The sequence below is a fragment of the Rhinatrema bivittatum genome, chromosome 1 (assembly GCF_901001135.1).
Source record: "Rhinatrema bivittatum chromosome 1, aRhiBiv1.1, whole genome shotgun sequence".
NCBI lineage: Eukaryota > Metazoa > Chordata > Amphibia > Gymnophiona > Rhinatrematidae > Rhinatrema > Rhinatrema bivittatum.
Window position 1 is genome coordinate 304,730,599 of NC_042615.1, and position 25,135 is coordinate 304,755,733.

At 42.5% G+C, this 25,135-nt stretch overlaps 1 protein-coding gene across 1 annotated transcript in view; it reads left to right on the forward strand.

Annotated features, from left to right (window-relative positions):
• The window catches only part of CENPE (centromere protein E), a 691,519-nt gene that overhangs the window by 334,499 nt on the left and 331,885 nt on the right, over positions 1-25,135 (forward strand). Inside the window, 2 exon segments of the mRNA XM_029608709.1 lie at positions 5,027-5,341; positions 19,370-19,684. Of these exon segments, the coding sequence (XP_029464569.1) occupies positions 5,027-5,341; positions 19,370-19,684 (630 nt within the window).

Sequence of the window (25,135 nt, forward strand, 5' to 3'; positions counted from 1 at the left end):
ATGACTGTATAATGTTTTATCCTTCTTGATTAAGGTGGTCTCAGAATTTCATTTGAATCTGTCCATTTCCTTGCCGTCCTTGGATAAGGTCAGAGATGCAGAGGAGTATTGCCTCTTGTGTCCCTAGGATGTCAAGAGACATGTTGTGCAGTATTTGGAGGTTTCTGAACCTTTCCAATTGCCTGTTTGTCCTTCATGGTGGAAGGAAGCAGGGAGAACCTGCTTCATGCACTACAATAGCTCACTGGATTAAGGAGGTAGTCACGGCCGTATATATGGATGCTGAAAAGCCGTTGCCTACTCAGGTGAAGACTTATTCCACTAGGGCTCAGGCAGTGTCATGGGCGGAGGCTAGATAGTTGTCTCCTGTCGACACTTGCTGAGCTGCGATGTGGTCCTCCCCACACACTTTTTCCAGGTTTTATTGTCTGGATGTGCAGGCCCGGGAGGATGCAGCCTTTGCACGTGTGGTGTTGACTAGACCGCAAGCAGCCTCCCACCCTGTACAGGAGTAAATCTGGTACATCCCACTGGTCCTGAGTCTATCTGTCTACACGATAAGAGAGGAAAAATTACTACTTAACTGATAATTTTGTTTTCCTTAGTGTAGAGAGATGGACTCTGCTCCCCGCCCTCAGCTGCCGAATGATTGTGTCAATGGTCCTCCTGTGGGGCTACGTGTTCTAAGGGATTCCTGGTAAGTGTTCATCCAGTCCCTAGATTGGGGTACATACGTTCTTTGTTTGAGTTCAGTAATGGTTGACTGTTTTTAATCAAGTTTTTTTCTAGTCTGTCCCTAGTTGATTTTGAAGAGAATACTGGCAGGCTGGGGTCACTTCAGGAGTGTATATTCTGTGACATCAGCTTATTCCGTCTTCATCTGCTGGCAGGGGAGCATAACCCATTGGTCCTGAGTCCATTTCTCTACACTAAGGAAAACAAAATTATCAGGTAAGAAGTAATTTCTCCTTCTGCTCCAGAACACGGTGTTGGTGGCCGGACATTTCCAATTTTTTTTTTGAAGGGGGGTGGGGGTCCCCATTCCAAATTCCTCCAGTGCAAATTGTCCTAACCTTTAATGCATCCAACCTGGATTGGGGAGCTCACCTAGATGGGTTTTATACCCAGCTCTCTGGATCCACCAGGGATCGTTGATACCTGTAAACTTCCCGGAGCTCCGAGCAATTCGGTACCCACTATGGGATTTCAGAGATCAGCTGTCCAATTAATTCATTCTGATCCATACTGACAACCAAGTGTCAATTGCTTTATGTCATTAAGCTGGGAGGTATGGAATCATATCTCCTGGGTCATCATACAGTCCAACCGTGGACCTGGGTGCGCACTCAATGGGTAGTGCTCAGGGCCACCTATCTGGCTGCTCTGGAGAATGAGGTGGCAGACCGACTGAGTTGGTCTTTGACCTCACAAATGGTCCCTGGATCGGGGGTGGCAAATCGGATCTTCCCACCTATAAGGCACTCTGGATGTGGACCTATTTGCGGTGCCTTCACCCTCCATTGGGGCCAGAGGCTTCAGTCTGCATATCCTCTAGTTCAGTGGTTCTCAACCAGTGTGTCAGGACACACTGTTGTGTCACCAAGGGGTGGAAGGTGTGTCATCAAAAATTTGACATAGCAAGCCTATGCTTTCTAGAACAGCCACATGTGTTTGCTTCTTGCTAAGAGTGCAGCCTGGTATTTAAAATTCCTCATCACTCCCTGTTCCTGCTTTTCCCTGTTTTTCTCTGTATCTTTGTTTATAATTTATGGTCTTTTGTTCTGTATTAGATAAGAGCTAATCTGCATTCTGCATGTGTGAGGGAGGTGAGGGATTCTGCTGACTAGGATGCAGATTCTGTGCAGGACTCTAGAGCAGTCTGGCTTGCTTTGTTCCTCCAATAGTAACTGCACTGTGTCCTGTATTTGCAGTCTTGCTTTTTCATAGGTAAGGTTGTTGCCTTTCAAGTCCTGGGTGTTATATAATCTCTAAATGTCTTTTTAGCTGGTTTTCATGTTATTTCACAAAGTGTCTGGCAGGAAAGGAATTTTGACGTACTATTACTAAGGGGGTATCAGAATTTGAATATATATTTTTTGTATGGTGAGTTGAAAGGGGAAATGTCCTCTCTTCTTTGTATAAACTTCAGAAGAGGTCACAACTTTCTGAGGTTGACAGTGAAATGCATGACAGTTTGTCTGTATCGAAAAACTGTATGCTGTATATGTACCGTATTTTCCGGCGTATAAAACGGCTTTTTAACCCCTGAAAATCTTCTCAGAAGTCGGGGGTCGTCTTATACGCCGGGTATCGTCTTATAGGGCAGCGCTTTTCACCGGTGTGTCGCCAAGCACCGGCAGGTGTGTCGCGTGCTCCCGGTCTCTCCCGCTGCTCTTCCTTCCCTGCTGCCGTTGCTGCTGGGCTATCAGCACGTTCAAGCCCAGCGGGAACGGCAGCGGTGCAAAAAAAAAGCTGTGGCATCCTTCTTCTTCCCGCCCCCCCCCCCCCCCCCGACCCGGAAGAGGAAGTGATACGCGGTGCGCGGGAAGGAGAAAGAGCCGTGCCGCATGAAAAAATAGCAGCGGCGACAGCAGCATCGGCCCCCGAGCAATCGAAGCAGCTGATAATAGGGAAAGGAGACAGCAGCTTGTGCCTCCCGCAGCCGATGGGATTCTTCTTTCTTGGCCTGCGGGGGCTGGAGGAGGAGGCTGCAGCAGCTACCATTTGTGCTCGGGGAGGGGGGGGTGAGGGGGGGGGCGGGGGAGGGGAGAGGGAGTGAGTGAGAGAGAAGCAGCCAGCCAGCCTGCCTGTGTGTAAGTGAGAGAATGCATTTGATTGAGAGCATGTGTGTGATTGAGAAAAACTGGTCAGAGAGCTCATGTGGGTGTGTGTATATGTGAGAGACAATGAAAGTGACTGCTCAGAGAGATGACTGTGTATGTGAGTGTGAGAGAGAGAAAAAGCATGGAAGTGAGAAATCTGGGTATGTGAGAAAGCATGGGAGTAAGAAGCCTGATTATGTGAGAGAGAGCATGGGAGTGGGAGGGCTGTGTGTGTGTGTGCATGCATGAGAGAGAGACTGGTTGATAAGGTGACGGTGTGTGTGAGAGAAAGACTGGTGTGTTTGAATGTGAAAGAAAGAATGTGATTCAGGGAATGAGAAGCCTGTGCACATGGAGAGTGAGCATGGAAATGAGAGAGAGACTGGTGTGTGTGTGTGTGTGAGACAGAGAAAATGATTACGAGAGTGAGAAGCCCGTATATGTTCGGTAAGCAGAACACGGGAGTGGGAAGCCTGTGTGTGTGTATGGCATGAGAGAAACTGTTCAGGAAGGTGTTTGGTGTGTGTGTCAAAGACTGTTTGGGAAATGATTGGTGTGTGAGAGACAGAAACTGGTCATGGGGACATGACTGGTATGGTGTGTGTGTGTGAGAGACATGGGCCCTAAGGAAGAGGAAGAGGAATAGGAGAGCTGCTGGAGCGGGTAAGTAAAGGTGGCTTTTTAAGTTTATTTTTCTTGATTGACTGCCATTTTAATTATTTAATATTATGTGATGTGTCTGCTTTTTTGAAATATTTTATTGGTGTTTGGAGAATGTTTAATAGTTTTTATGAGTTTTTAATTGTTGGATGTTATTCTGTTCATAGCTGTTTTGAAACATTTATTCTGCTTATTAGTATAGTTTTATAATTATTTCTGTGTGGGGATCTCTAGCTGCTTGCTAGTTCTGTTTTCCTAATAAGAGGTGTATTGGTTTTTAGGGCCTGATATACGGTATTTGTAGTGTTGCCCTTTCATAGTTAGGGTTGCTCCTCTTTGAGTGTAAAATTATTTTTTTTCTTAAAAATGTGTATAAAAAGGGGGGGGGTCGTCTTATACGCCCAGTCGTCTTATACGCCGGAAAATACGGTATATCGATCCCAGATTTCTCACTGATGCAGTAAGCAAAGATTAACATTTTTGTGAAAAAATATTTTATAATGATATTTTATAAACAGTTATTTAAATTAAAGAATATGTTGTATTTCTCTTGCATCATTTTCAACAATAAAATATCTAGGATTTCTTTTTTTAGTAAGGCGGTTAAATGTAGTGTGCAGTGTGTCATGCACGTGAGCATCATCTGTCAGGTGCGTCATGACAGGAAAAAGATTGAGAACCACTGCTCTAGTTCCACTGGTCGTGATGACTATGTGAAACTCAGGGAAGAAAAAGGGGGACTATGATCATCATAGTCCCCCCATTGGTCGAGTTGTCCATCTGGAAAAAAAAACTAATGCAGAATTAAAACTGCATCATAAGTCTTAGAAACCATCTTTGATTTGATATTGGAATGTTACTGATCATAATGGTTGGTTATTTCTAAGTGAGGAAAAAATGTCAGAAGTTCATAGTTAGCTTCTACCAAAATGCTAATATCTTTAAGAATAGTAATAAATAGGTATGTCTATTTGTTTAAAACGAATAAGAAATCAAAATCAGACATTTTTATTTTGGATTATGGGGAACATCTGACAGGCGCATAGAACATCAGTGCTGGAATCACTGGGACAAAGTAAAAGGTTACCTTACTCCTGGCAGGGTTTCTGGGGGTTTGAGGGTAAAGAGTATTGAGGGTGGCCGGCAGGGAAACTTGGCTTTAAAAAAAAGAAAACATTACCACACAAGGCCAGGTAACATATAAACCTAACCAGCTATATTCAAACATGGCTGGTTAAGTTTGTTACGTGTAGCCAGATAACTTTAGGCAAGTATGTTCAGCAGGATGTTTATCCCTTTGAATGTATGGAACAAGTTATCCAGTTAACTTTAGCTGGATAACTTGTCCATTAACCGGCCTACTAAGTAAGACCCCACCACCACCATATTTTGTCAGCTTTTGCATCTAATTTGCATATTGGTAATACTTTAAAACAGGTTACATAGTCGTCAAATACAGGTAGGTTTTGAATGTGTACTTTTGTTTAGGAAAGGATTATCTTTTAAAGCTGTGTATCCTAATGAGAACATTTTTTTATGTGTAGCTGTCCTCTTTAATGGAAGAACTGAATCAGAAGACTGAAAAACAGGAGCAGCTCCTTAGTGAAAATGAGGAATTGGATCCTGCACAGAGGGAATTAACCACAGAAGTGGAACAACTTCAAGAAGAACAAAAAATCAGCAGATCCTCACTGGAGATGGCAGAGGAAGAAAAACTTGAGGTGGCTCAGAAACTTCATGAGCTTCAAGAGAAACTAAACATGGTAACCCAGGAGAAAGATGAGCTGCAGCAGATACATGAGAAACTCCAAGCTGAGAGGGACCAACTCAAGCAGGATATTATGGAAAACATTGAACAAGTAAGTGATTAGTTTATTTCTGTTTAAATATTACATTTTTTAAAACTTGCACTTCTAATTTTCACTAAACACAGGTAAGAGAAAGCATTACCAGACAGAATCAGTCCTTAAAGCAAAAATAAATTTAGTGGGTAGCTACACAGTTTTGATATAACTTACATACTGTAATCCACTTTTTAAATGTAATAATGTAAAACTATTTTATGGTGCCCTTTAACTTTGTGATTTGACATGCTTTCAGTTGGAAAGTTTAACCATAGTAAAATGAAATAATGGCAAAGACCCAAATGGCCCATCCTGTCTGCCAGTAAGGTGTTTAGGGTAATAACTGTTGTACCATGTAGGTTACCCTTGGCAGAAATGTTACACCTAAAGCTAATCTAGGTTACACCACTTCCATCCTTTAGCTACTAGGGATTCTCTGTTTTTGCCATGTCCCTTTTTCACCACCTCTTTAAGGGGGGGAGGAGGGAGGCAGAGTAGGGCATTCCATGTATCTACTACCCTTTCAGTAAAAAAATATTTCCTGATGATGATCCTGAGTCCTAACACCCTTGAACCTCTAGTTTTACAGCCCACTTTCCATGGGAAAAGGTTTGCTTCTTATGTATCATTTATTATACCTTTCAGGTATTTATCATATCTCCCCTGTCTCTCTCCTCTAGGGTATACATATTTAGATCCTCCAGTCTCATAAGTCCTCCGAAGCAGACTCCACACAAATTTGGTTGCTTTTCTCTGAACTTGTTCCAGCCTTTCTCTATTCTTTTTGAGATATGGTCTTCAGAACTGAGCATAGTACTCAAACTGAGGTCTCATCAAATACTTGTACAGGGGATTATTGCCTCTCTTTTTTATTTTCCTGCTGGTTATGGCTAAGGCTATAGTCTACCTTCCCTATAGCCTTAGCCACTGCTTTGTCACATTGCTTTGCTACCTTTAGATCATCAGAAATTATCACCCCAAGATCTCTATTTTGGTCACACACATCAATGTTTTGCTCCTGATGGCAGACAGCTGTTTTGGAATACTGCACCTCAAATGCATGACTCTGCACATCTGGCATTGAATCCTAGTGGGTCAACCCTTTCACCACTTTCTTATATCACTGTTCATACTCTGAAACTCCTTCAGGTGTGTCCATTCTGTTGTACATCTTAGTATCATACACAAAAAACAAACCTTTACCTTCTAACCCCTCTGTTATATCACTCAAAAGTATTGAAAAAGATCAATCCAGAACAGAGTTTTGAGGCACTTTACTTACCTCCATGTTTTCTAGTGGGTTCCATTTAGCATTACATGCTGTCATCTATCTATCAATCAATCAATTTGTAATGCATTCTACCACCTTAGGACCCACCCCTATTCTTCAAATAAGAAAATTAAAATGTATACTACCAGAACAGTGAGAATACTTGAGTATTCTGTTTCAAGGATTGTATTATTAGACTATTAAGAAACATTTCCTATTCTCTCTACCCCTCCAACATGTGCAGCCTCATCCCCCTCAGGCTTTCTAATTTTTGTCAAGGATTGCCAATACCATTAGCACTCCAGCAGCAATGCCGTAAAGATACCTTTAAAAGGAGGCATGCAAGATAGAGGAAATGGGCAGTTTGCCAAAGAATGTACTTGATAAGTGTTTGTCTCTGGAAACCAAAAATCAGCAGGTGTAAGCTAGGTCTTCAGCTTCAACCACATGAGGGATTATTGGACAATCAAATAGCACAGGAGCTCTTTCTCCTTTGTTGAATTCCACAGATTAACCTCTTTGCCATAAACAAAGTTCCCATATACTGCTGCAGGAGACTAACAAGATAGTTTGGAAGGTGCCTTCTCAATTCCATGGAATCAAGGACCCATTAGACACTCCTTGGAAGATTGGGAGGTCATGGGATCAAAGGCAGTGTCCTATTACGGGTGGATAACTGGATAAAAAGAAAACAACAACCAGGGAATAGAGGGTAGGACTAAATGGTCAATTTTCCAGATGGAGAGAGGTTATTAATGGAGTGTACTGTACGATTTAGCATATTTCTAAATGATCTGGAGAAAGGAACAGTGAGCAACGTGATCAGATTTGCAAATAAATCAAAATTGTTTTACTTCATGAAAACAGCAGCAGATTGAGGAATTACATCAAGACCTTGTAAAGCTAGGAGACTGGGCAACTAAATGAGAAATGCAAATTTTTTTTAATTTATGCATTTTTATATATACATTCAAGAAGTTCTTGAAAAAGGTAAAATACAATACCATATAGGAAAAAAATACATGGAGTTTCAGAAACAAAAAATATTAATGTCAAATATTCCAAGTCCTCACATCTGGAGAGACCAATACACAATTTGAAAGGAAATTGAGCAAGAAATACTAGCAAAAATGGAACCTAATACATAATGAAGAAAAATGCCAGCCAATATGAGGTTATACAGCATCAGAAGTAGGTATATCACTTGAGGAGGTCCTATCAGAAATAAATTTAGAGAGTTGAGAAGAATGGAAAAAAGATATTAGATATCACGATATTTAATAAGACATTTACGTGAGTACTTTAAGAAGAATAAAGCACCCATCTGCAACACTTGGTCTCATTATGAGAAACTGCTTAGTCTTTTTTTAATTGGGTTTGTTTCACCAGATCTGGGAACACTTGAAACTTCAAATGAAGAATATGTTCCATATGATGTCTAAAGAATATCCTAAGGATCCAATCTCTGTCCAGTTCAAGTAGAAAAGATATAATTAAAGTTGCTGGTTGAGCCAACTCAGTATCAGATGATTCTAAGATCTCAGAAACGTCTAGAGGTGAAAGAATTTAAATATTCTGACCCTCTGTAGGTTTTCTCTTAAGGTGGTAGGTAATACATTTTAGCAAATGGTGGTAATGTTTGTTCTGGCAACTTTAAGATCTCCAAAGCATATCTGGTCCACATGTCATTTGCTGATCCAAGAGGAACTTTAGGAAAATTTATTAACCGTAGATGCCTTCCACAAATTTGGTTCTCCAAACTTTCAAGCTTATTTATAAGGAAATGATTTTCTCTCATTAAAACTTGTTGCTCATTTAAATTCCCAAGATTTTGTTTCACAGTCTCATAAGTCCGAGCAGTTTTAACACTTTCCTTTTGTAAAGATCTGACTTGTATCTGTTTCACTAACTTTCTTAACCACTGGGTTCAGCTGGAGCATAATATTAAAATTTAAAGTAACATTCGCTTCTGAAATTGTTTTTAAAGAAAAAACAATGGGTCTTACCATAGCAAAGACCTTTAGTTTGGGAAGTTCCATCTGATACAGCTTCACCCTATGAGGAATCCTCTTCATAGTGCTGTAAAAATCCTCAGCAGGGATCTCCCCTGGAACCCCGAGAACATCGGACTTCAAAGCAGTGTCTGCAAACACAGAAGTCTCGGAATGGCTCGCAATCTCCATGTCATCAACATACGATGAGGACAGACATTGTGTGGTGGTCCTAGACAGGATTCACAGGGGCCATTCTTTCAGCAAGTGATAAAGATGTAATAGTCATGTAGGGGGTCAGGTGTTCCATCTTCCTGACCCACTTCCAGTGACTGCTGGCCTGGCTGAACAGTTCCACAATGCACGTGAGCATCCATCAGACTGATAGGTGGGCCGTCTGGGGGGGCTTCTGAGACTATCCTCTTTCTGGCCATCCGTTTACAGCTGGAATGGAGCTTGCGTATCCTCTTGAAAAAGCAAAGAAAAAGGATTGAGGAGCTAGTGCACCATCCTGGTTCTCCAAGGCAAATGCAATTTAATGTTCACAAATGCAAAGTTAAAAATAATCCCAACTGCATGTATACGATGTTAGGTCCTATATTAGTAGTGAAAAGAATCTGAGTACTTGTGGACAGTAACTTGAAGTGTTTGGCTCAGTGTACGGTGGCAGTCAAAAAGGCAAATAGAATGTTAATTAAATGGAAAGCAATAGAGAGCAAACCTGAGAATTTCATAATGCCTTTGTATAGATCCATGGTGCCTATCAGCAATGAAAACAAGTGGATGGATCGGTGTAAAACAGAATTTTATTGAAGCTTGCCCGACTCTGGCCGAGTTTCACTCAAAGAGCTGCCTCAGGGGCTTATAAGCCAATCGAATTGGCTTAAAACATCACAAAGTTATCACGTAGCGAAGTCAAAAAGGAATAACACAGCAGGTTTCTTTGAAATTATATTCGGATCAAGTACTTTCAAAGCAGAACTTTAAAACTATGAATATTGCATACCGAATCAACGCTCAGCATGGGTTAACGCAAAGGTGAAAGATTTCTTTACCTCTGTAGTGGCTAAGATTGAGGAGGATGCCTTCCAACCTCTCTTTTTCAGGATATCAGGTTTACTCCCACAAGATTGTTCCAGTATCATCTGTTCATGTGGATACTCAATCATAATCCCTGTGAGGTGATTTTAATCCATGGCATTCACTTGCAGTGGAGTCTAGCCAGTCAGATGTCGACCAGGAGTACACCCTCAGACTACCAAGGACCTCTCCTCAGTCTCCTTCATCATTGGATCCTTGATCAGTGTTCCTGCAACTCTAGGCTCTGAGAGAGGGGTTGACAGTGAACCCTTCCAACTGCTTTCCAGACCTTCCAGAACACTTGTCTCCACTAGAGGATTTGCATGGTGCTACTTTCTGCATTTCCTCCTACTTAGTATTGCAACAAGTAGGAGGAACCACTGAAAAGCAGTATTTTTTTTTTATGTTGTGCCCTTAACACAAGACTTTACGCTTGCTCCGGGGCGCATGGCAATTTTTTTTTTTTTTTTAATTGTGCTAATAGCCTCATATACATGGCATTTACTTGTGATGAGTGCTATTAGCTACCTGCCTTTTTGGATGCGCTAATCCCATTACTACATCGGGAGTTATTCTAGCACGTCCAAAACATGCGTCCAACTACATGTCAAGCTGTTTGCGAGGCTGAGCGCACTATATTGCATCGGCCTCTTAGATGCGGAGGAATGCGTACGCTATATTATCCAATCTATCTGTGAGGCATTTAATCCCACGGCTTGAACCAATAGATTCCAGCGGAGCTCACAGTGTAGCTTTAAATTACCAGGAGTCATCTTTGAACTGGCAAGTTAGCAGACAATCCCCTGCCTTGGCTATTGATGCTTTGGAGAACAGCTCAGAGAAACTGTTGCTCAAATAAAGGAGCAGCATCTGGTAGACCAGTCCCTTTTTACTGGACCGGAATAATTTTCTGCAAAGCACACTTATGCTTTTAAAAGTCTGTGAGGTCAATATTCAGTAGGCATTTTAGTGGGCAAGTTATCTGGCAAACATCAGCTGGATATCTTGTCTGTATGTTCAGCAGGATAAATGTCCCATTGCTGCAACTTTTCCAGGTTTCGTTCCAAAAGTTGGCATCTGTATCCCTGAACTTCATCCCCCCCCCCCCCCCCACCTCCCCGGATCATAACGGAAACTCTCACCCTGGACTCTCCTTCCCCTTCTCCTCTTGCTGATGACCAAAACAGATCTCGGGCTGGGCGCGAGGGTCTTACACACTCCCAGTGGCTCCAAAAGGATGAAATTACTGCATTGATATCGCAGGTAAATTATGCACTCCGAAGAAATTCTGGGTTGGGACCCATTCATTAATTAATTAATTAATTAATTAATGGGAACCATTCTGCAAGCAATCATTTTTTCAAAATTAGACTATTGTAACACCATCCTACTTGGCCTTCCCGCTTCATACACCAAACCGCTTCAGATGGTGCAAAATGCAGCTGCACGAATTCTGACAAATACCAGGAGAAGGGACCACATAACCCCTATTCTAAAGAACCTCCATTGGCTACCGATACACTTTAGAATAATATACAAGGCCATTCTCACCACATATAAAAACATCCACCAACTGGCTCCCATTGACCTACAGATCCCTCTCCGACTACACAATTCGTCAAGACCGACAAGAGATGCATACAAGGGTTCGCTACAGGTTCCACCGCCCAAATCTACCAGACACAGCACACTAAGAGACCGAGCTTTCTCTACAGCCATCCCACCGTTATGGAACTCCATACCCTCAAATCTTAGAATAGAACCATGCATCTCAACCTTCAAAAAAAGACTAAAGACCTGGATATTCATACAAGCCTTCCCAGACGTCAACTGATCTAATACTTACAAGCCACCCCTAATCTCCATCTACACTATGGTCGACCGTATCTCCTATCGTTTACTTGTGTAAATTAATAACCTGTCCTTTCTCTTCCTCTAAGCCAAGTTCTTATCACCTTGTTATATGTAACTGCCTTTTCAGCACTTTGTTATTGTTATGTTTACTTTGCACCCCTGTTTTATGTGAACCAGCATGATGTGACTGCTGTCTCGAATGCCGGTATATAAAAAATCTAAATAAATAAAATAAATTAATAAAAGGTGTACAAAAACCCGCAGCTACCTTCCCTCTCCGTTCTAAAATTAAGAACTTGATATTGGCTGAATGGTTGTCTCCATATTCAGTTTGAAGTGCATAAAGCATTATTTTGTGATACCTACTGTCTGAGGCACAAGAATGCTCATTTTAAATTCCAAAATTAGGCACGTTGGTCTCCGCCATCTCCAGAAAAACTACTATTCCTGTAGAAGGTGGGGCAGTTTTAAAAGTCCTTCAAGACGAGAAAAAGGTTTTATTGAAACTTTTCTTCCAAAAGCTTCATTATTTATGGGGCAATTTGTTTAAACTATGTTTCAAGAGCTCCATTACGATTAATTCAGTAGCTTCCAGGAGGAGAAGAGACTACAAGACTAGTCGGCTTCAGTCTATATAGCAGGTGGCCTATATGATCTCATAAGGCTTGACTCACGGTCTTTAGCTTTGACAATAGGCGCTAGAAAACATCTGTGTCTTAGACACTGGGTGGCAGATTCATGGTCAAACGTTTGCCTCTGTAAGTTTCCTTTTAAAGACCAAATGCTTTTTGGTGAAGAACTAGAGAAATTAGAAGTTTTGGAGAGACAAGAACTCAGCGTTTACCAGATGGTAGAATCAAGGCCCCTTTTAAACCCTTCAAATCTTGAAGCCAGAGCCAAGACCGTTTTGCCCTGATAGGCAAAATGCTATACAACCACTCAGAACAAAGGACAGAATGCAGTCCTTTCATGAAACCAGAAAGTCCAAGCAAGATTCAAGAAGAGAAACTACCTTAATTTACCAGTCAACAATGAGGGCTTTTGGATCCACTCTTTGATTCAGCCAATAAGCAATTACCTTCAGAATTAGAGTGGATCCAAGTAACTATTTATTTATTTATTTATAACTTTTCTATGCCGAAGTTCAAATAACAGAGTTAATTATCACTCCGGTATACATTGCAACCATAAAACAGTGACAAAGTTGTCTTACCTAGAACCGGGGGAGAGAAAAACTTGGATACAGCTTAAGAATGGGGAGTAACGTGTCAAAACTGGTAAGAACTGATAAGAGTTGGCTTTTTGAGGTAACAAGGTATTCCGAGGGAGGGGGTAGGAATGAGGGATTGGAAGGGGGTTGGAAGGTGGGGGGGGAGGGTAGCGGAGGGTTACCATAGATTTAATGAAACTAATATACATATATTAAATAGCTTAGGCAGCGGAAGAAAAAGTGCTTAGGCATCTGAGCTTAGGAAGAGAAGGTCCGTGGAGGATGAGGCAAGGACGAGTGTTATGGGAAGGCTTGTCCATAGAGACCAGTGTGTCTTGCACATAATTTTAAAAAGCTACTCTTTGGAACTATCAAGGCCAGTACATCAGACTTTCAAAGTTTCACCCTACACTACAACAGGGTGAAAGAAAGTTGCGGTACAAACACTGGACAAATTACAGCTTAATGCTATTTGCCCAGTATCTACCCAGGAGGAGAGAGAAGGATGTTCAATTTACTTTCGGGCCGATACAGTAAGGACGCTTAAGAAACAGTGCGGCAGTGCTGGGTGCCCGCTCGTTTGCCACGCGCATATTTTGGTTCTCATACCGCTCGATTCAGTATTCAAATTAGACGCAAATCCAAGCGGCGTCCAAAGCGCGTCAATGAAGCGGTAGGCGCTCACAATCCATTTTACTGTATAGAGCGGTATGCAGCGCCTATACAGTATCCACTGGTACCTGTCCTTTGAAATGTCATTACAAATGTCATTTGAAATGTCATTCCACCAGGTAAGTGGATGGTTCTTTTCTACAGCCCCCGCTGCCTTGAGCACCCGGCCGGACCTCCATGCCGCAACCTTGGACGTCCGGCCAGGTGCTCAAGGCAGCGGTGCCTCCGATCATGGACGCCCGGATACAGGCGGGAAAGTCCATGAACGGACGCCGCGACCTTGGACATCCAAGGTCGTGGCATCCGTTCATGGACCTTCCTGCCTGTAGGCACCGCTGACTTGAGCGCCCGGCTGTTGTCCAAGCCGCAACCTTGCCGAGCATTTCGAGCATTTCTCAATCGAGCATTTCTCTTTCTGCTTCTAACCGAATGAAAAATATCTCCAGAGCCAGTATATATATGTTGCCCATGGCCGCTGTCCAGTACAAAGCTGACTGAACACCACACTAACGCCAAGGACAGGGTAGGCGGTAAATATTCAGGTTAAAGACACGGTAAATGAGCTGGTTAACAGGGTGATAAATTGGGCGCACTTTATTGTATCGGAGGGAATAGCTAATCCGATCATTAACATGTCATATACATGCGGCGGGCGGAAAGGGATACGCGTCCTTTTCGGCAAGCGGTAAGGACGCGTAAAAGCCGATACTGAATCACGGGTACGCCTTATGCGTCCAAAACGTGCGTCCAAAGCGGGTTAGAAACCGGAGAACCACGGCCGCGCTTTACTGTATCGGCCCGTTTGTTATTCCAATAACGCTTTCATCATTATCTTGGGCAGAATTAAATGCTGTAAGTCCAGCATTTAATCCTGCCCATTTTCAAAACATTACAGATTGAATGAATGTTTTATCAAAGATAGATGCTGCTTACAGAATGAGCATCTTGAAAACAGGATTAACATCTTCCCACCCAGAGTAGTTGGGCTTTGGAACTTCCAAGTGTTCTGGACTGGTGTAGCAAAAAAAATGAGAACATTAAATATACCTGATAACGTTTCCTTTGTTACTGCTATACCAGTCAATTTTTTTTTAATTCTGTTTCAAAGGAAAGTTTGACAGCTTCTCATGATATTTTATGATTAAAAAAAAAAGTTAATGTTCTACTCAATAGTTTTAATTATAAGCTTTGACAGAGAAATACTGTCTTAACTGGTTCCAAACATACCATCTGCAGTAACTGTGATGTCATTTAAAAAATAATAATCTTGACCTCTTCCTCCATCAGCTAGAAGTGGGACAAACCGAAGGGTCTGAACTAGTATAGCAGAAATAAATAAGATAATTATCAGATATGATATGAAAGGACTGGGCATAGCAATGGCTAAATGTATGCTGTCCAATTAGCTGGAAAACTGCATTATGCATTGCTACTTGCCAGCGGGACTACAAATTAGCACAGTCAAAGCTCGTTATGGGGTCAAATTTAAGACCTGCACGCACACATGGATGCGCGGTCAACCTTTTTCCCGGTTCCTTAACCCTATCCTTCCTCTCCTCCCCGACCCCTATACTAAACCTATCTATCCCCAGTTTTTTTGGGTTTTTTTTTAATACTTACTGCTCCTCCGGAGCAAAAGTAAACTCTGTGCACCAGCCAGCTGGCCTACCCCTTTTAGCAGGCCCGGCACTTCTGTGCATGGCGAGGCCTGTTCTAAAATGTGTGCGGCACACGCAAGGCCCAGCCACACTTGTAACCCTAGATATGTGCAGAAGTGATGGGCCTGCTAAAAGGATCGGGGTGGGGGGCTTGTTCAGTAAAAGCTCTGCAGCAGCCCTCAGCTTGGGACTCTCCACATGTCATAGCCAATTCAGCCCTGCTTGTCAATGGAGAAACCAGTTTGCTTACTGTAAACAGTGTTCTCCATAGATCACAGGATGAATTATCCACTTTACTCAACTACCTGGTTAGAATTGGTTTTAAAACCAACTGATGTAGCTCATAAAGCAACGCCAGCGTGAAAATTCCCACATATGCTCAGTAGAGCAAAAGCGCTCTACCTGCTGAAAGTAAGGACTGTTTGGTGTCACCTGATGACATCACCTACATGTCATGGCTGATTTATCCTGCTGTTTATGGCGAACAGAATTTACGATAAGCAAACTTGCTTTTTTGTATTGTTCGATGTCTTAAATTTGAACTGTTACTTTTTTGAGATGACAGCTGGAATGAAAATTTGCTTCTTTTTTCTGATTATTCTGTATTCCCCTGAAGAAGCCTTCTACCAGACATTCTTATAATTTCGAATGGAAAATATTTTTTTAGTGTTCCTTTCATATCGAGGACCTTTTCAGCTGCTCAGCTTCCTTGCTACTATAGTATATTCATCTTTCAGTTTCTGGATTAAAATCAAACTCAGGTGAGGTTCGCTTCATTGCTATAGTGGCATACCATCATCATTTACATTTTTTACACTGCCTATATCTTATCTTATAGTATCAAAATTCATCAGATACCTATACTACTTAAAACCTCTGATCAAGGTACCTCTTACTCAGCCTTTAGCAACTGTATATGTTAAGATCCTAATTGGAAACACATTTCTCGTAGATGTAACCTGATTATTCTGTATTCCCCTGAAGAAGCCTTCAACAAGACATTCTTATAATTTCAAATGGAAAATATTTATTTTACTGTTCCTTTCATATCTAGGACTTTTCAGCTGCTCAGCTTCCTTGCTGCTATAGTATATTCATCTTTCAGTTTTTGGATTAAAATCAAACTGTACACCTCATTCTCCAGCTTGACCATTTTATTGCCATGTTTATTTAATTGCTCCCCTTGATTTTGAGAATTTGTATCAAGCTTTTGAAATAAGCAATTTTAGAGGAGCAGTCAGCTATAAGATTCCCCCGAATAGACCTTAAATCCCACATACCACCAAGCGTTTGGAAACCCGATGACGGGAGTGAAGTAAGACTGTTATTCCTCCCTGCAACACAGCTGATATAGGGGCAGTAGAAACAGTACAGACCTTAAATGGTTCAAGGTATAGATACCTGAGATACTCCCTTTAGATTGTACTCCAACTCTCCCAGCCAACAGGATCACCACCAAATGCTGACATGATGTGGGCTCCCTCCAGCATGAAATGGCCTATGATTACCTCCTGCGCTGCCATGCACAGCCTGCTCAAATGAACAAGCCACTCAAATGATAGGGATTGGAGATCAAGGGTACCGAGTGATATTCCTTTGCTTGGAGATTCAGGTGCTCCCTCTCCCAACATCGCAACAGGGTTATCAAATGCCCTGGAAACTGCAGGAATCCTGGACATGAACGGTGTAATGAACTGTTGACATGGAAGGCATTCTGCCTTGGAGGAAAAGACATGCACCTTACTCTTTTTCTTGGGCGGCATTATTCCAAGAAAAAAAAAGAATAAAGAGAACAGCCTCAGCATGCCCAGGTCATGCTGCCATCTTGGCTTCCTTATTGAGAGCATTTCTAAGGAAGTTGCCTAAGTCCCTCAATTCCATAGAAATCAACCCATTGTACTTCCAACTTTTTTCCCAAAACCTCATTCCACTGTGGTCTAGAATATGAAGAGCAGTCTCTCCATATTCTAGACTGCAGAAGAGCCCTGTTCTACTTGGAACAAAATCCTTCAGGAATTCTCCTCTATTTGCTCTCTCATATGATGTAACTGGACAAGGCCTTCCAATCAAACATTATCAAAGTTAGCAGGTAGCACATTTAAAAAAAAATAAGAGAAATGTTTTTCACGCAATGCACAATTAAGCTCTAGATTATGTTGCCAGAGGATGTGGTTAGTGCAGTTACTGTAGCTGGGTTTAAAAAAGGTTAGGATAAGTTCTTGGAGAAGACCAATAACTGCTATTAATCAAGTTGACTTAGGGAATAGCCACTGCTATTACTAGCATCAGTAGCATGGGATGATCTTAGTGTTTTGGTACTTGCCAGGTTCTTTTAGCCTTGTTTGGCCAGTGCTGGAAACAGGATGCTGGGCTTGATGGACCCTTGGTTTGACTAAGTATGGCAATTTCTTATGTTCTTAAATTGGCTCTCAGTGTATTTCTACTTCACTAAAGCTGGAATTCAACTTCCACAGAAAGTGAGAACTTATCAGGTAGAAGCAGCAGCAACTTCAATAGTGTTTATTCGCTTAGCTTCAATTCAGGATGTAGTCAGGATGTAGTCAGGATGTAGTCAGGATGTAGTCAGGATGTATTCAGGACGTAGTCAGGACGTAGTCAGGACGTAGTTAGGACGTAGTCAGGACGTATGCAAAGTGGCCACTTGGTCATCCATCTATACATACCCTTACCTCTCATTGCTTTAGGCACCGCTGCCTTGAGCACCCGACCTCGGATGTCCAAGCCGCTTGGACGTCCTGGGCGCGCAATTCACTATGCAAATGAGGACCCACGCTAATAAGGAGGCGCTAGGGACACTAGCGCGTCCCTAGCGCTCCTTATTGGCAGAAGCAGCAGCTGTCAGCGACAGCAGACGCTTAATTTTACTGGCAAAATTGAGCGTCCATTTTCCAACCCGCAGGCCGAGGGCAGATTTATTTTTTTTTTTTTTTTAAGATTTTGTTTTATTTTTGGGGCCTCCGACTTAATATCGCTATGATATTAAGTCAGAGGGTGTACAGAAAAGCAGTTTTTTCTGTACACTTTTTCTGTACACTTTCCCGGTGCTGGCCGAAATTAACTCCTGCCTTTGTGTAGGCGTTAATTTCAGAGAGTAAAATGTGCGGCTTGGCTGCACATTTTACTTTCTCTGTAGCTAACTAACAGGCTCATCAACATGCATTTGCATGTTGCGGGCGCTATTAGTTTCAGAAGGGGTTGGCCGCACATTTTCCACGCGCTATTACCCCTTACAGTTTAAGGGGTAAAAATAGCGCGTTGAAAACGCGCGGCCAAATGGGGGTTAACTGTGCACTCGGCCGAGCGCACCATACTGCATCAGCCTGTAGGTCTTTTAGAACTTAATGATCTTACTGAATGGTAAATTTGTAAGAATTTATACAAGAAATGGGAACTTTCACTTAATGCTAAGCGGATCATGACTAATATTTTATACCGAATTCTATATTTGACTGGTAACCAGTGTAAATCATTTAAAACTGCTGTAATATGTTCGTTACGTTATGTACCAATAAATTCCTCGCTGCAGAATTCTGAACCATCTGAATTGCCCTAATGGTGTAAGCTGGTAAGCCCAAAAACAGTGAGTTACAATAATCCAGACCAGGTAAAATAAGAGTTTGAACAATTGTCCTAAATTCAGATGTGTCCAAATAAGGTTTTAATCTACAAAGTGTTAATTTCCAGTAGGATTTATGGACTAAAGCTTTAACATGGTCCTTTAAAGTTAGGTCGCAATGCCCAGTGTTTGTTCCTAAAAGAATTATCTTGTACTTTGTATTTCAGTGCATCAAGATAATTGTCAAATATTAGCACCTGAAAGAAATATCCTTCATTTCATTAAGCAAGTTTCTGTATATTAGTCAAATGTGTATGAAGTGACCTTCATCCAGTGAGCTAGGAAGCATAAAACAAATTTATCCCAGGACAAGCAGGATGTAGTCCTCACATATGGGTGACATCAGTAATGGAGCCCTATGTACGTACATAGGGCTCCATTACTGATATCACCCATATGTGAGGACTACATCCTGCTGTCCTGGGATAACACCTATTACAAGGTAAGCAATTTTGCTATACACAGTTAAGATGCTGTATTAATCTGAGGGTGTAATTTGTAAAGCAGTTTATTACTGGACTACTATTTGGTTAGTTTTTATATCTAATTTGTTTGGTAGTACTTAAAACATACTAGATAGGCAATACAGGTAGGCTTTAAATATGTACTTTTGTTTAGGATTGGATTGCCTTTTAGCATGTGTATCCTAATGAGAACATTTTTATGTGTAGCTGACCTCTTTAATGGAAGAACTGAATCAGAAGACTGCAAAACAAGAGCAGCTTCTTACTGAAAATAAGGAATTGGATCTGGCAAAGAAGAATTTGGTCACAGAAGTGGAACAGCTTCAAGAACATCTAAAAGTCAGCAGATCCTCAATGGAGATGGCAGAGGGAGAAAAGCTTGAGGTTGTTCAGAAACTTCATGAGCTTCAAGAAAAACTAAGCATGGTAACCCAGGAGAAAGATGAGCTGCAGCAGATACATGAGAAACTCCAAGCTGAGAGGGACCAAGTCAAGGAGAATTTTGAAGAGAGTACTAAGCAAGTGAGTAAATTGTTGCCATCTTGGCTATGCAATTAAGTAAACAAGGCACTTAGCATCAGCAGCAAGAATCATCTTGTTACCAATGCTTATTACATGTTAATCTCCCTGGTTACTCCAGCGTGTTTGAATGTTATGAACGAATGGGATGGTGACATGTAGGGAATATAATGGAATACGCAAGATGCTGAATGAAATGAGCATAGTGGGGCAAACGACATTTAGATTTGTGTGACTTAGGGAAGAAACAGAAAAATGTAATCTAAAGCAGTATATTGTAAGACACCATATCAAACAGGAAAGACTGTGTTCCTCCTTTATGAAAAGTGTGGATAGTGGTTTTTGCACTTTATATTACTGGAAGCAGAAAAGGCTAGCAAAGTGTACCTTAGCGCATTTGCTACAAAATGACATTTGATATCTTTTTAAATTCCAGCTCCCTCCAATTTCCTTAAGCATCTTGGTATTGGGATACCTATGTTCAGCACAGGTTCACAAATTCTCTGAAGGCAAGCAACAGTCATGCATGTGGGCTGTCATCCTCATGCTCTGCTGAGCAAGTACAGTTACTTTTCATATCCACGAGTACATTGCAAATCTCAGGTCTTCATTTTCTGCAGTGAATGTTTAGCATGTCTTTTTGCCCCAATCCTGTTGCAGTCTTCTCTTTGAAAAAATGCTAGGTTGCATTTTTTACCACTTTTTTTCATTCCTTTGTGTGGAACCTTACTTTCTCCTAAAGTCTAGGTAGGTTTATGTTGACTTGCAAATTTTAGGTGTGTTTTGAACATCTCTGCTTGAGCCTCATGTTCACCCCTTTTTCTCTCTTAGCCGTGTAGCTCCAAAGTCATTTTTTCTTGATTTCACCTTGGTAATTTTTTGGTAATGTCATAGGATGACCAGCAGCTTCAAGAATTGCTTGGACTGTGGACAAAATGTCCATCACAAGATCTGCAAAAAGTATCTGGGTGGGGATTATGATATAAAATGTGGCATCTTCAGGAGGATATTGCTAAGGGCCGTCTGGCACTGCAAGGGGAGAGAATTGTTTACCTTGAACAGAAGGGAAGTTGAATTCCACTGAATTATAGTGAAACACTTCAAAGTAGAAGTTGTAACTGGTCCTCCTGTATGTCTTTCCTCCATGGCCGCTGATAGCGAAGGTGCTCAGGCAAGTAGAGGGCCATGCGGGGTCAGTGATAATGGTGGCTCCAGGGTGGCCTTGCCGCCCGTGGTTCATGGATCTGGTGCGTGTGGTTGTGGACGGTCCGCTACGCCTGACCACCTACCGGATCTCCTTCGTCAGGGTCCTATATTTTCCGATCGGGAGGATCGCTTCTGTCTCGCAGCCTGGCTTTTGAGAGGAGGCGATTGCGTGTGAGAGGGTATTATCTGTTCGGCTAGAAGGATTTCGGAATTTCAGGTGCTTTCGTGCCGTGATCCGTTCCTTCGGATATAGTCTGATAAGGTGTCCTTGCGAATGGTGCCTTTGTTTCTTCCTAAGGTGGTGTCTGTTTTTCATGTGAACTAATCAGTAGAGTTGCCCGGGTTTCCGGATTGGGATAGGGATCCCTCGATGGGTTGTTACAAATTGCAGCGGCACGGCTGTTGACCAATAAAAGAAAGTATGACCATGTTACGCCATTATTGATAGAACTTCATTGGTTACCTGTGCAATCTCGCATTTTATATAAAGCTTGACATTAATTCAAAAATCCATCTATGGCAATAATTCAGAATGGCTTAACGCATCTCTGCATATACACACTCCACAACGAAATCTAAGGTCCTCAGGAAAGGACTTACTATCTATCCCTTCACCTAAATTAGCTCACCTGACTTCGGTTAGAGAAAGAGCTCTTTCCTTGGCAGAACCAGCTCACTGGAACGCTCTCCCACTTGATATCAGACTGGACACAAATGTAAGCACGTTCAAAAAAGCTTTGAAGACGTGGTTGTTTGAGCAGGCTTATATGCAAACTGGCTAAATTTACAGTATAATTCCTCTCCCTATCCACTTACTTATTTTATGTTAGGATTATTTTATGATTATTTTAATTTGTTTTATATTTTAAGTATATTTTAACCATGGAATTAGTTTGACAATGTTTGAAATATGATATAGGTAAACTGTTTTATTGAGATGAATATTATTGTAACCTGTAATTGATTGTTACTCTGTTCATTAGTATATTTAGTTTAGGCAACATATTATAGGTGTCGATTTTGGTACCAATTTTAATTGTTTAAAGAATGTTTTATTTATCTATGTTTTATAAGAATCATGTAAACCGGCTTGAAGTAATTAACGAAAGTCTCGATATATAAAAAGGTTAAATAAATAAATAAAAATCTTTTGGATGTGAGACAAGTGGTATTGCGTTACTTGAAAGTCACTAACGCTTTCTGTCGTTTGGATCATTTCTTCGTCCTGTTCAGGGGAGCGAAGAAGGGCGAAAAGGCGTCTAAGACGTCTTTGTTTCGTTGGTTGAAAGAGACGATCTCTGCAGCTTATGTATACAAAGGAAGAGTGGTTCCATTGGGGCTTAGGGCACATTCAACTCGAGCTCAGGCGACGTCTTGGGCTGAGTATCTGCTGGTGTCTCCACAGGAGATCTATAGATTTGTGGTATGGTCCTCATTGCACACTTTTACCAAGCATTATCGTTTGGATGTGCGGGCTCCGGATCGGCCCCTTTTGGGGAGAGTGTTTTTTCAGGGGGTTTTTTGGGTTCCTGCCCAGTATAAGAGGGCTTTGCTACATTCCGCTTTTCTGAACTGATCTGGATATGTTCAGGAAAGGAAAATTGGTTCTTACCTGCTAATTTTCGTTCTTGTAATACCACAGATCAGTCCAAAGGCCCGCCCTGAGGATCTCTGCAGAAAGACTGCTTGGTCTACTGCTGTAGTTATTTGCAAATCAGATTTGCCATTTTTGGTTTTGATTTCTTGGCTTAATGTTTTCTGCATCGTTATCTAGTTGGTCAGGGGTATACATGTTGGGAACCTCGTTCGCTCTTTATTTTACGTATCTTGGATTGGGTATCAATTAATACTGAGGGACTGCAGGTGGCACTCTCGTATATGTAGCAGTGCCCAAAGTTTTGTTCTCTTCCTCCATCTGCTGCTAGGGATGAATAAAATCCGCTTGTCTGGACTGATCTGTGGTATTACAGGAACGAAAATTAGCAGATAAGAACCAATTTTCCTTTCTACCACCTGTTGAGCAGTGGCATTGATATTCTCACAGGACAAGCAGAATGGTAGTTCTCACATATGGGTGACATCACAGGATGGAGCCCAATCACGGAACACTTTTGTCAAAGTTTCTAGAACTTTTACTGGCACGTACTGGACATGCCCAGGATGGCACTAACCCTGCAACCAGCAGGGGTCCCCCTTCAGTCTTCTTTTTTCCACGCAGCAGTAGCCACGCAGGTTAAGGAGCTCTTAGAGATTCTTGGCAGGAATTTTCCTCACAGAATTACTTCATACTTTAATACCCCATAGGGGTCCCCCTTTTGAATTTTTACTTCTGCAGTACTCCGGTAGGTTTTTTACCCGATTTTGGTCGATTCCTCTCATTTGGCTCTCACGGCCTATTGGCTGTTGACCGCACCACGGCTCAATTTTTTCAAAGGCCATGGCGTCAAGGTTCCGTCGATGCCCTGTGACTGTGCTTGCACCATGACCATCACAGACCCCCATAAAGTCTGTGTAATGTGCCTAGGGTGTGAGCATAATGTCCTGTGTTGCACCAAATGTGCCTTAATGACACCAAAAGGTCGCAAAGCCAGAATGGAGAACATGGAACTTCTCTTTCGGTCTCAAACTCCGATGCCGTCCATGGCATCAACGTCGTCCGACCCGGCACCATCCACATTGCGCCAGTATCGGGCACCGGCCGGTGACCGTCCAGCGTTGACGACTTCCTGACCATCGACTACCTCTGTTCCCCCTCAGGATTGAGGGGATCGTAGAGAGAAGCATCGGCACCGAAAGCCTCGGGTCATCGACAAAGGCAAATCATCGTCCAAGCCGCCATAGAAGAAACCCCATCCAGAAAAGCCATCAACCCTTTCTGAGACCGGGTCACCGAGTCAACCCTCACCTGGATAGGTAATGGGAGCCGCGACTCCGCCATCTACTTCGTCTGTCGGTACCAATGGTTTGGGACTATTTGTGGGTCCTAGGGTCCAGGGCTTCCACATGGGATTTGGTTCCTTGGGACTTCACACCCAGGAGACTGTTACAGAAGGCACTCTGGTCCGGGTAGAATCCGTTGATGGAGGAGTATCGCCCAAGGGCTTTGGTCCACAGTGGAGACATCCTGGTGCATCAATCACCTAGAAACAAGGGCAATCCATCGGGTCCTGGAAGCCTTCCCTCCCTGGATCAAAGGGACAAGATGGTTCGTGTGTTCTCGGACAATGCAATGACTGTGGCATTCTTCGATTGGCAAGGAGGGGGTGAAGTCATGGTGTGGCTCTGGAAGCTCGACAGTTATTTGGGCGGAAATCCATCTCGAGGGATTAGTGGTTTCTCACATCGCGGGTACGGACAACGTGCAGGCAGACTTCCTCAGCAACTAGATATGAGCGAATGGGAGCTATCCCAGGAAGCTTGGGTTCGCATTTGTGCCCTGTGGGGCGTTCCCCAACTGGATCTCATGGCAATGCGTGCCAACGTAAAGTTTGCAAGGTTTTTCAGTTGCAGAGGAGAGAGGTAGGTGCGATGGGACTGGATACTTGGGTGTACCCTTGGCCGACTGGGATACTACTGTACGTATTCCCTCCCTGGCCGCTCGTCTGTTGAGTTCTGCGGCGCATAGTCGCATCTAAGGATGGTGGTTCTAGTGGTGTCAGAGTTGCCGCGGCGACCATGGATCGTTGATCTGGTACATTTCGCAGTAGAGGGACCCCTCAGGTTAGCCCACCCACCAGGCTTGCTTCAGCAGGGTCCCATATTTTCAGATCGAGAAGATCCCTTCTGTCTAGCAGCTTGGCTTTTGAGAGGCAGCGGTTGCACCTGAAAGGCTATTTGGAGTCAGTTATTTCCAAGCTCTTATGTTCTATAAGTCCTCTATATCCTTGGTGTATGTCAGGATGTGGAGACATTTTTGAGTCATACCTACAATGGTGATTGGATCCCCTGGCTGTGAATAGTCCTCATATCTTAGCCTTTTTGCAACAGCGTTTGTCTAAGGGTCATGCCTATAGTTCGCTCTGCATTCAGGTGCCCACCTTGGGTTCACTTAGGGGCAAGTTGCGGGGAGGCTTTTAGTCTCCCATCTTTATGTGGTTCGATTCCTGAAGAGGGTTGAGCTTTTCAGCCCTTCGGTTCGGAAGTTATGCCCCGTTTGGACCCTCAATTTAGGTGTGCAAGGGATCTGTAGCACTCCTTTTGAGCCTTTAAGTAGAGCGTCTTTGAAGGACCTAGCTGTGCAGCCAGTGT